The sequence below is a fragment of the Triticum dicoccoides genome, chromosome 5A (assembly GCF_002162155.2).
Source record: "Triticum dicoccoides isolate Atlit2015 ecotype Zavitan chromosome 5A, WEW_v2.0, whole genome shotgun sequence".
Lineage (NCBI taxonomy): Eukaryota > Viridiplantae > Streptophyta > Magnoliopsida > Poales > Poaceae > Triticum > Triticum dicoccoides.
In genome coordinates this window covers 374,208,440-374,221,024 of record NC_041388.1, presented here as the reverse complement: position 1 = coordinate 374,221,024, position 12,585 = coordinate 374,208,440, and the positions used below count along the sequence as shown (strand labels likewise).

Here is a 12,585-nt window from a genome sequence, read left to right as displayed (position 1 = left end):
CTAAACCATGTCCGACCATCACGTGAGATGGAGTAGTCATCAATGGTGAACATCTCTATGTTATATACTATATGATTCATATTCGACCTTTCGGTCTCTAGTGTTCTGAGGCCATGTTTGTACATGCTAGGCTCGTCAAGTTTAACCCGAGTATTCCGCATGTGCAAAACTGTCTTGCACCTGTTGTATGTGAACGTAGACCCAATCACACCCGATCATCACATGGTGTCTCAGCACGACGAACTGTCGCAACGGTGCATACTCAGGGAGAACACTTATACCTTGAAATTTTAGTAAGGGATCATCTTATAATGCTACCACCGTACTAAGCATAATAAGAAGCATAAAAGATAAACATCACATGCAATCAAAATATGTGACATGATATGGCCATCATCATCTTGTGCCTTTGATCTCCATCTCCAAAGCACCGTTATGATCTCCATCTTCACCAGCTTGACACCGTGATCTCCATCGTAGCATCGTGGTCGTCTCGCCAACTGTTGCTTCTACAACTATCGCTAAGGGATAGTGATAAAGTAAAGCAATTACATGGCGTTTGCATTTCATACAATAAAGTGACAACCATAAGGCTCCTGCCAGTCGCTGATAACTTTTACAAAACATGATCAGCTCATACAATAACATATATCACATCATGTATTGACCATATCACATCACAACATGCCCTGCAAAAACAAGTTGGACGTCCTCTACTTTGTTGTTGCAAGATATACGTGGCTACTACGGGCTTCTAGCAAGAACCGTTCTTACCTACACATCAAAACCACAACGGTGATTTATCAAGTTTGCTGTTTTAGCCTTCAACAAGGACCGTCCGCGGTCAAATTCGATTCAACTAAAGTTGGAGAAACAGACACCCGCCAGCCACCTTTATGCAAAACTAGTTGCATGTCTGTCGGTGGAACCGGTCTTATGAACGTGGTCATGCAAGGTTGGTCTGGGCCGCTTCATCCAACAATACCGCCGAATCAAAATAAGACATTGATGGTAAGCAGTATGATGATCACCCCCCATAACACTTTGTATTCTACTCGTGCATATCATCTACGCATAGACCTGGCTTGGATGCCACTGTTTGGGAACGTAGCATGCAATTTCAAAAAAATTCCTACGCTCACGCAAGATCTATCTAGGATATGCATAGCAAAGAGAGGGGAAAAGTGTGTCCACGTACCCTCATGGACCGAAAGCGGAAGCATTTGACAATGCGGTTGATGTAGTTGAACTTCTTCTAGTTTCGACCGATCAACCACCGAACGTACGACACCTCCGAGTTCTGCACACGTTCAGCTCGATGACGTCCCTCGAACTCTTGATCCAGCAAAGTGTCGAGGGAGAGTTTCGTCAGCACTGCGGTGTGGTGACGGTGATGGTGAAGTGATCCGCGCAGGGCTTCGGCTTAGCACTACGACAATATGACCGGAGGCGTAAACTGTGGAGGGGGGCGCCGCACACGGCTAGGAATCAATGTTGTGTGTTCTAATGGTGCCCCCCACATATATATAGGTGGGAGAGGGAGAGGGGCTTCAAGGGCGTCCCAAGTAGGAGTAATCCTACTTGGGCGCCTCCTCCAAGTCGGCCTCCCCCCTTCCATATCCATCGGAGGGGGAAGGAAAGAGAGGGCGGAGGGGAAGGAAAGGCGGAGGCCGAATCCTCCCCTTTCCTTCTCCCTCCCCTTCCTTTCCTTCTCCTCCTATTCAGCCTATAGGGGGAGCACCAGCCCCTTTTGGGGCTGTTCTGTCCCTCTCTTGTCCCATTAGGCCCATATAGCTTGTCAGGGGGTGCCCGGAACCCCTTCCGGTGACCCGATACGCACCCAGTTCCCCCGGAACACTTCCGGTGTCCAAATACCATCATCCTATATATGAATATTTACCTCTCGACCATTTCGAGACTCTTCGTCATGTCCGTGATATCTTCCGGGACTCCGAACAACATTCGGTCACCAAATCACATAACTCATATAATACAAAATCGTCATCAAACGTTAAGCGTGTGGACCCTACGGGTTTGAGAACTATGTAGACATGACCGAGGCACCTCTCCGGTCCATAACCAATAGCGGAACCTGGTTGCTCATATTGGTTCCCACATATTCTGCAAAGATCTTTATCGGTCGTACCGTAATGAGAACATACGTTATTCCCTTTGTCATCGGTATGTTACTTGCCCGAGATTCGATCGTCGGTATCTTCATACCTAGTTCAATATCATTACCGGCAAGTCCCTTTACTCGTTCCATAATGCATCATCCGACAACTAACTCATTAATCACTTTGCTTGCATGGCTTATCATGATGTGCATTATCGAGAGGGCCCAGAGATACCTCTCCGATACTCGGAGTGAAAACTCCTAATCTCGATCTATCCAACCCAACAAACACCTTCGAAGATACCTGTATGGCATCTTTATAATCACCCAGTTACGTTGTGACATTTGATAGCACACAAGGTATTCCTCCGGTATCCGGGAGTTGCATAATCTCATAGTCAAAGGAATATGTGTATGACATGAAGAAAGGAATAGCAACAAAGCTTAACGATCATAATGCTTAGCTAACAGATGGGTCTTGTCCATCAAATCATTCTCCTAATGATGTGATCATGTTCATCGAATGACAACACATGTCCATGGTTGGGAAACTTAGCCATCTTTGATTAGTGAGCTAGTCTAGTAGAGGCTTACTAGGGACACGATGTTTTGTCTATGTATCCACACTTGTATCAAGTTTCCGTTTAATACAATTCTAGCATGAATAATAAACATTTATCATGATATAAGGAAATATAAAATAACAACTTTATTATTGCCTCTAGGGCATATTTCCTTCACAATTACATGGCAACTTTACTTTGCTTTTTTAGCTACAAAGTAGCGATGGCAAAAAAATTGATGTTTCTGATTTGGCCACTTTAAGTTTCATACTACATATTCTCATGGCAAAATTATTGTATTGACCATGGAAAAATCAATGCATTGACTATGGCATTTTATTATTTAAACAATGACAATTTTATTAATTAGACCATGGTAGTTTTAGTGTAGGTAGCATGTCATTTTTATTTTTTTAGGGGATGACATTTTTGTTCTTTAAACGATGGATTTTTTTTCTTAATGGCATTTCCTTATTTAGAGCATAGAAAATCATTAGGTAGAAACAATATGCTCTTCTTTTTGAAAACTGCCATGCTTTTTGTTAATATTTGTCAATGCCATTTAATGACCATCACCATTCCAAATTGGAATACTAATTTGGTTCTAATGGTAATTTTTGCACTGATCTTTTTCTTCCAAAATGTTATCTAACACATGGCAATTTGTCTAATATGCTTATCTAGTGATCAATGGCATTCATGAACAAATTGGGTTTCTCCATAACATGGCAAGTTTGATTTTTTGGGTAATGGTCACATGGGAATTCAGAACTTTATGTTTCCACGACAATTCTATGAACTATACTTTCAAATTCTTGAAATAAAAGTATATTTGTCTCATGGGAAGTTCTTTTAAACAGTTTTTGATTTCTAAATCATGGCAATTCTTGAAGAAAAAATATACTGACATGGCACCTTATCATATATGGCCACATTCATATAGAGCATCATGGCGAGTATTTTAAATGCATCATGCACAAATCTACATAAATTAGGACCTTTCTTTGTTTCTTCTTGGGCACATTCCATGGCAATTTTTACTGAACATGCATGCCATGGAAAAATTGTTGAACTTACCATGGCATTTATTTTCAATTTTTAAAAGCATGCAAATTTTATTATCTAGATCATGGCAATTTTTGTTTTAGCCGCATGGCAATTTTATTAGTTCGACAGTGATAAGTTTGTATGCATGATATTTTATGCTATGACAAATAAAGTATAAAACATGGCAAATTTATTATCTTGGTAAATTTAGTTTTAGTGTCATGGCATTTTTATTTATTTTCAATCACGACAATTTGTTTGTGTGATTGTTATGTTATGACAACAGAAAAATAGAGGATGACCATTCTGTTATTTAGAGCACGACACTTTCTTTGAATTAGCATAGCAATTTTTATTTTCTCGACCATGCCAATTTTTTATTTGATACATTTTCGTCGAAAACCAGATTTTTATTCCGTTTTTAGATGATAGCAAGTTTATTAATTATATTTTGTGCATTTTTTAAGAGCAAGGTCTTTTATATTATCTAGATCATGTGGATTTTGTTTTTAATGGCATGGCAATTTTTATTTCAGTCTGCTAAATCTCAGTCGACTAAGACTTGGTTAAGTCTCAGTCGGCGCTATACTCATGAGATCTTACATTGAGAACTATGTCAAACTTTCTTTTTAGTTCTTTTCTTTCTTTCTTACATGTTATATCACTTGACTCTTCGGTAAGTCTCACTACACCCTTTTTATTTATGTCCAACCATGGCACTTTTCTATGTGCGCTTTTTTATGTTATGACAAAGAAAACATAGAGCATGGAAATTTATTTATATTAAGATCATGACAAATTAAATCTAAAAAAAGATCATGGCAAATTACATTCTAGATTTTGGTAATTTTTCTGCATGGCAATTTTAATATATTTTAAACTAGAAATATTCAGTGTGTGATTTTTATGTTATGATAGCAAAAAATATAGAGCATGGTAATTATTAAGAGCGTAGCATTTTTAGTTTTTTGCAGTGGAAGGAAAATTTTATTGTTTCGATACACACATTTGCCATGATTTGGTCTAGAGCATCATGGCCGCGAGCTGTGAACTTTTTTCTTGGATATACATATTAATTTGTTGCTCAACTTTGTGTTTTTTCCCTTCTTTTTGAATATCACGGGTAACTCAATTTTTTTAGTCCGCAGAATGTCACGGGTAACTCAATAGTGGTAATGTTATGGCCCCAAATATACTTTAGACTCTTGTATGCATTGGCACTGCTAATGCAGAGACTGAGGATAATAAAAGGTTGCACTTTCTTGGATTTGTTATAATAACTGGACGCTAGCCCGCCGAGTATAAAGCCATTGAGTTATACCATGAGTTTCAGAAGTACAGCATGCAACAATAGCTAGTCTCTGTAGTTAGTCGCTGCTGAAAATTACTGTCAATTTGCCTCGGGTCGTTTCAGTTCTCTCCCCCCTCTAAAAACAACTCGTCTTGGTTTCAAAAAAAAAAATCGTCTCAAATCAATTGTCTAAAGCTAACTTTTATTGATTCCTTCTAAAACATGGTATTAACATGTTCGTGAACCGTGGAACTCTTTACGACACCTGTAACGGTTTTATTCCGGGCTCCTCTCTAATACTAGTTATTAGCATTCAGTATGGGCGGATCGGCGTAAGGACCGGAGAGCCACCTTTTGGCGACGTGGCGGTACGTGGCCTCCGTGAAGTGAGTCCCGTCCCAGCTCACAAACGCCGAGGGATTCTTGCAGGCGGCCACCCCCGGTTGGCTGCACACGGCGCTGATGTTCCAGTTGTACTTCCCGCCACCTCCGCAGCAAGCCCGCAGAACGTCGCCGCCGGCCACTCCTGCATGCAGATCGGTCACAAAATCTCAGATAACTCAGTGGCCATGCACATGCAACCCATGCACGCAGAACTTCTTTTTCTTACGTACCGAACCGGCCAGGGTTTCGGAGGATGTCGATGATCGGGTTGTAGAAGTCAGCCTTGATGACCTTGGCATGCGTGTACTTGCGCCTCAGACCGTCGATCGCATCACGGAGCTGGGTGTTGTGGTACTTGGTCACGCGGTCGACGTCGCTTAGGCAGCCGAGCTGGTCGAACTCCTTCGCCTTGTTGAGCTTCACGCGGGTCGCCAGCAGGGACGGCGAGCACCCGATCGGCGGGATCCCCGGCAGGACCACGTAAGTTGCACCTCCTTTGATGAGCACCTGTTGCACCAAGGTAATTAAGTTGACTAGTTTAGCGCCGTGTCACAAAAATGGTGTGTTGTGTACCAAAAAACTGAAGCATAACTAAAGAAATTGCAAAATGTATTACATACATCGACGGCATTGGCAATATTTTGCACAACTTGAGGTACATAAGCCCTCACTTCGCCTTCAGACTTCCCCGCAGCCCATGCCAGGTTGTAGTCGTTCACTCCAAACTCCCCGACGACGAAGAGGGTTTTCTTGAAGCATTCACTTGGTCCTACGTATCAAGCAGTTTCTCGGTATGTGTGTAACAGCCAAGAATTAAGCACTGTAACGGCTAGACAAGGGAGCGTGTCGCAGACCTGCCGTCTTGCAAAACGATGGCTTGAGTTTCTCGAACCAGTCCAGCTGCACGTTCAGAGAACTGTTTAGAAGCTTGAAATTAACATATTTGTTCCTCTCGAAGAAGTCGGCGTTGAGCGACGTCGCGCCGCCGACAGCGAAGTTGACGCCCTTGGAGACGTCAGGGCTCTTTTGCAGGGAGGGTCGAAGAAGAGGGAGACCAAACTCCTCGGCTGGTACCAAACCAAAAGAACAAGGTACATGATCAGTTATTCAAATTCCATCTAATCAAATTTTGAGCAAAGTGTTCACTTGACTCAACGAATTATCTGATAGTTCAACTTACCGATGAAATCGATGGTGACTCTCCCGTCGCTGAAGCGGCCATTGGGGTGGCCAAAGAAGGTCTTGCCGTAAGGAGGCTTGTTATTGAACACAGGCACATCCGGAGTAGCCAAGATAAGCAGGTTGCCGGTGTCGATGTTGGAGTCGCCGAGGGCAAACAAGGAGGTGAACTTAACCCTGTCGGCGCTCACGCCTTGGAGACAGAAGAGGGCGAGAAGTGAGAATACGAGGGTAAGCTCCATGGCTGCAAAAACGTGGATTGCTGAAGAAAATCAGAGGCGCCCGAGGGCTAATTATAGTAGACGCTGCCCTCTGCTGATATGGAGTTACCATGCGTTATTTTAGGAAACAGTCAATGGAGTTACCATGTTTTTCTTTTGGGAAACCAATGGAGTTACCATGTTAATTAAGGTGGGAGCTCCTAAACTGATACGGGCCAGGAGGTACTAATTGAATAAGATTGAGCAACGATTTTGCACTTATACTATACAAAGACAGTATAATTGCTGGCACAATATTTTGAACGCAATCACCGTGATTACATGACAAATATGGATTTTAGCTGCCAAATGAATCAGCACTTACTCTCTTTTTTCTTTGCACTACTACAAACACAATATAATTGCTGGCACAATATTTTGTACGCAATCGCCATGATTACATGACAAATATGGAATTTAGCTGCCAAATGAATCAATACTTCCTCCGTTTTTATTTACTCTGCATATTAGAGTTGATTGAAGTCAAACTTTGTAAAATTTGACCAAATTTTTAGAAAAATGTACAAACATTTTCTATAAAAAATCTATATGATGTGAAAGTACATTCAATAATAAATCTAATGGTATATGTTTGTTATTGTATATGTTAATATTTGTTTATAAATTTGGTCAAAGTTTACAAAGCTTGACTTTGACTAAAGCTAATACGCGGACTAAATAAAAACGGAGGGAGTACTTACTTAATAAAACAAAAATTATTGATTTACCAAAGATGACACTAGTCAATGTGTACGTGCAATGCACGTTAATTTGAAAATATATTAAGTGCATGCGGATATTAAGTAGAATATTATTTGTGTGTTATTATGTGATTAGCACTATACTTGGTATGAAATTAACTGCACGCTAAACATATTGAGTGCTCGACATTGAAGCAGTCTAGGTCGTTGGATTGTCATGATTTAATGGGCGAGATTAATTGGATCTGCCTCTTTAGGTCTTTTTATATTGGTATAGATGATTTCATTTGCTAAACCAGCAAGACGTGTGTGGTTTTCAATGAAAACCGGTGAAAGAAAACCAAAGGCGGGAGAAAAAAAGTTAAAACAGAGAGGACATACATGGTGTGGGTTGGACACTCTAGGTTACTATCAACCTAATAGCAACCTTTTCTGTTTGTAAGTATTGCACCAGGGCACATTTTACTTCTAATAGGTCATGAATTATAGATAAATAAAAGAATCATTCTAAGCGAGTACATAATAGTTGTCCACTTTTTTTAATCGGCTTTAGGGAAAGACCAAAGATCTTTCGCCAGAAAAATTCCGAAAGAGAAAGAACTCTCATTGATATCTTCATGCTCGGTCCGATTTTGTAGTATGTTTTGGCCAAAGAAAACCCCACTTCATGGCACGATTGCCAGAATCTTTTAAGGAATGTTGTTTTAGGGCATCTTCAAAGCGGACTCTCAAACCTTCCGCAAGTGTCCGGACAACCATTCAACGACGTCCCGTATTAGTCCGCGGACCAATCCGGAAGTCGGTTTTTGGCAAACCGGAAGCAACCCAAGAGACTTTGCGGGAGTCTGAACAACTAGCCACCACTAGTGCAGGCAGGTCCTATACAAACTGTTTGGTCCTATACAAACTGTTTTTATCCCCTGTTGGTGTCCTGAATTAGTGAGTGCTTGTCATGTTGGCCCTCTGGAGATGGGTCAGGCCGAAGACTAACCGAAGATAGACAAGTGGACCATGCTAGCCCTCGCCTACACTTAAAGCATATTTTGAATAGTTTGCATGTTTATCCCTACATTGTAACCAACCATGTGTAAATTCTAGGTACCCCCGACGTCTATATAAGACGCGGGGTTTAGTCCATAGAGGCACGCATTCTCATTCGCAAGGTGTACAAAGCTTAGACACTCATACGATCTCGAGGTAGATCAATTTGTACTATATACCCCATCACAATCAATATATAAGAAGAAGGATGCAGGGTTTTACCTCATCAATAGGGCCCGAATCTGGATAAAATATCGTGTCCCTACTTTCCTTGTTACCATCTATCTCTGATCATCAAGCTTCAGACCCCCTACCCGAGATCTGCTGGTTTTAGCACTGACATTGGTGGCCCATACAGGTCCCGTCAGGTGATCACGAGAGCTCGGTGGTAGGTCTTTGGATCGATGACAACATCGGCTGTGGGGATATCTTTTGTCCCCGACCCACTCTTCGCTTTAGGAAGCGGCATACTATGCGCTGACCCCGTTGGCACCTCGGCCAGGTGGAGAGTCTCGCCCAAGCCAAGCCCTTCGATTTGGCAATCTGGAATATGCCGCGGATGCCCGTGGCAAGCTCGTCTTCTCGGGTTGGGTTTCTGATCAGCTCGAGGATTCTTCGCATGTCATTGCCCACGAACCAGATTCGATCTTGGAGCAGGCCCATGACGAGATCCACTCCCCGGACCTGGCCTCAAGGATCTGAACATTACCTCGCCAGCTCAGACATCAAGCCCCTCCGGTGAGGCTTCTGAGGCAGTGTTACACCGCACCCCAGCTGGTCTACAGATAAGCTCCCCCTACCGTCAAGAGATGGGCGAGGCCGAACTCTCTGTTGTAAACAAGATGTTAAGCAGAATCCAGAACCTTATGACGCGTTTGGTTTGCGCTGAGGTAACGTATTCGACTTGGGTATCGGGAAGCTCCGTCTTCAGACTATTTTTACCGAATACGAGATATGTTTGTTTCGAGCGTTCGGCTCCAGGTTTTCTAATCACCTTCGGTCCCGCCGTTTTCCGCTTCGCGAGCGCATGTATCGGAAGACACCGCTACCTAATACATCGTGGGCCTACCAAACGCCGGATTCTGTTTCAGAAAGCGCTGTAATCGGAAGTCGTGACATTTCCGTCGAACCAAACGCGTCGTTAGACTCTCGGACGGCCAGACTTCGGTCTACGACAAGATCAAAGGAGAGTCCAAAGACACGAGAAAATTCATCGCACCCGCCACCCACGAAGTCATTACTATCAAATATAGAACTGACATATCGGACCACGCCTATGAAAACACACCAATTCAAACGAAGTTGCCAGCAATCCATCACAGGACGTGCTCCCGATCACCGCCGAGGAGACTCAAAGTAGAGCAGTTCCCTCCACCCAAGACGTTTGTATCTTGGACAATACAAGTGATGAGGAGGAACCCAATGATTATGATTATTATCTGGAGACCAAGGATGATTTAACCCTCAGATCCGATGACTTCGATGTCCCCGAGGAGCCGTTCACCGACCTTCGGCTACAGGCTTTCCACCGGCGGTTTATTAGTACCGCCAGAAGAATGAAACAAAGTCCGAATAGCTTCAAGGTGAGCAGGATAGACTAAATGACAAATGGACCGAGGTCCTTATCGCTGAGCAGGAGTTCAAACAAAGGGGGATTTGCTCTCCTTAGTTAGCAGATTCTTCTTAGTTAGATTCGCAAAATACTTTATTAGGATCAGCTACTAGTTCTCGTCAATGAGCACCGCCAAGCGGTCTTCACTGGCGTGCTTCTCCTTGACCATGGAGTCGACCCTAACGGAAGTTGCATCATCGGAGGAAGGCATAACCACGAAATCGATCGGTGCTAACACCTTTCATCACACAATGAAAAATAAGATAAGAATTAACAACAAAGATTAATTCTAAGCAAATTTACCAAGGTGGTTGTATATATGGTGGATACTCTCTCAAGGTATCACGTGATGAACTGGCCCAGATCGACCGTCAACATCAAAAGTCAACTTTTTTCTCCAAGAAGAACTGTTACAAATCTCATCTCTCTTGTGGTTGTATATATGGTGGACACTCTCCTGTGTATTTTGACTTCAGTGATGGTCAAGTTGCGTGAGTCCATCGTGCGTTGCATAGGTATTTCATAGGACAAACTCGCCCAGATTGATCGTCATCATCAAAACTTGATTTCTTTCCTCCAAGAACAAATCTCACCGACTTTCATGATGGTCGCTCTTTCTCCCCTCTTTTTGCTTTACCAAGATCTCAGAGAAAGAGCGCCCCCCTACGAAAACTGAAGGAAATATGCCCTAGAAGCAATAATAAAGTTGTTATTTATATTTCCTTATATCATGATAAATGTTTATTATTCATGCTAGAATTGTATTAACTGAAAACTTAGTACATGTGTGGATACATAGACAAACGTAGTGTTCCTAGTATGCATCTACTTGACTAGCTCGTTAATTAAAGATGGTTAAGTTTCATAGCCATGGACATGTGTTGTCATTTGATGAATGGGATCACATCATTAGAGAATGATGTGATGGACAAGACCCATCCGTTAACTTAGCATAATGATCGTTTAGTTTTTCTGCTATTGCTTTCTTCATGACTTATACATGTTCCTCAGACTATGAGACATTAGAGAATGATGTGATGGACAAGACCCATCCGTTAGCTTAGCATAATGATCGTTTAGTTTTTCTGCTATTGCTTTCTTCATGACTTATACATGTGTAACGCCCCGAGACCGTTGCGCCAGGTGTCTTCCAGTTATTCGCTGTTGTTGCCTTGTCATTCGTTTGCGTGTTGCATCCTTGTCATGTCATCCGCATTGCATCATCATGTTTTCAAAACTTGCATCCGTCCGGCTTCCCCAATTCCGTCCGTTGTCCGTTCTGAGCCCAGACACACTCGCACGCGCCCGCGGCACGTCCAAAATAGTATTTTATAAGTGGCCAGAAAATATTCTCGGAATGGGTTGAAAGTTGGCATGTGGTGTTGTTATGTTGTAGGTAGGTTGCCTGCCAAGTTTCATCGCATTCGGAGTTAGTTTGATAGCCCAACGGATAAATATGGCGACATTATAGTCGGTCTAACGTCGGACATTTTCGGTCTCCGAAAACAGTCGCCGGGCCTCTCCTCTTCTCTCTTCTCAGCCCATTGCCTTCTGCACTACCTCTCACCGCCAGGCCCTACCTAACCTCTCTCGTCAGCCCGCGACCCTCCTCGCGCGCGCACCCGAAAGCTGTCCCGGAACCGACCCGGGCAGTCGTCACCGTTGGATTCGGATCATCCCCAAATATTTACAAAACATCTCCGTTTTATTATTTGATCTCCCTAGCCTATTTATCTGGGACCATCCGATTAAGATCAGAGGGACCAAATGCCCTTAAACTTAGCCTTTTTGCTATATATAGATCAAACTCTATCCAAACCCTAAAATCTACGTAGGAAGTTTGTCCTGCCGCCGCCGCCGCACTCGTCTCCCAATCCCCATCGGGATCCACCCCGATCCATCCCATCGCAGCGCCGCAACCCCACCAAACTTCACTTGGCTTTCGTGCCCAGCCAATCCAGATCGAGAGGGGTTCGATCCCCAGCCTCCCCGTCCTCCTCCTTACCTCTCGCTGGTGAGCGTCGTCGTCGGACCAAAACGGCCAGGCCAGTACCCCGCCGATGCCCCTCTAATCCCCTTCTCTCTTTGTTCCTCTCTCACATGTTCTCGTTTCTTGCTGCGAGGAGGAATCTCCATGGCCAACCGGAGCTGCGTCGCCGCGCCCAAGCTCTTCCGTCCACGCCAAGCCGTCACCGTTCTTTCTCCGGTGCCCCATTCCCGTCGGATTTGCTCGAGCCCGCCACCACTGCGCCTCAAGCCTCTCCCGCCGGAGCCCCGCAGTCCTGCGCCGTCGCCTCCTCTGCATCGAGCGGGAGGACGACAAGCAGTGCTTTCCCTGCAGCCGAGCTCCCCGTGACCTGAGGCTGTCGTCTTCGCCCGCGCTGCCACCAT

At 43.7% G+C, this 12,585-nt stretch overlaps 1 protein-coding gene across 1 annotated transcript; it reads right to left on the bottom strand.

Annotated features, from left to right (window-relative positions):
- Positions 1-5,316: 5,316 nt before the first annotated feature.
- On the bottom strand, positions 5,317-6,828 carry LOC119297362 (GDSL esterase/lipase At5g45910-like). The gene is made up of 5 exons (XM_037575181.1): positions 6,582-6,828; positions 6,256-6,468; positions 6,022-6,170; positions 5,632-5,908; positions 5,317-5,543 (listed from the first exon to the last, which is right to left on the bottom strand). The coding sequence occupies exons 1-5, from the start codon at positions 6,820-6,822 to the stop codon at positions 5,317-5,319; spliced, it is 1,107 nt and encodes a 368-aa protein (XP_037431078.1). The 5' UTR covers positions 6,823-6,828.
- Between the last annotated feature and the right edge of the window lie 5,757 nt (positions 6,829-12,585).

Coding starts and splice junctions, on each gene's coding strand:
- LOC119297362 (XM_037575181.1), bottom strand. CDS start 6,822: ATGGAGCTTACCCTCGTATTCTCACTTCTCGCCCTCTTCTGTCTCCAA. Junction 6,469..6,581: donor AGTCACCATCGATTTCATCG/GTAAGTTGAACT, acceptor GTTTGGTACCAG/CCGAGGAGTTTGGTCTCCCT. Junction 6,171..6,255: donor ATCGTTTTGCAAGACGGCAG/GTCTGCGACACG, acceptor CTTGATACGTAG/GACCAAGTGAATGCTTCAAG.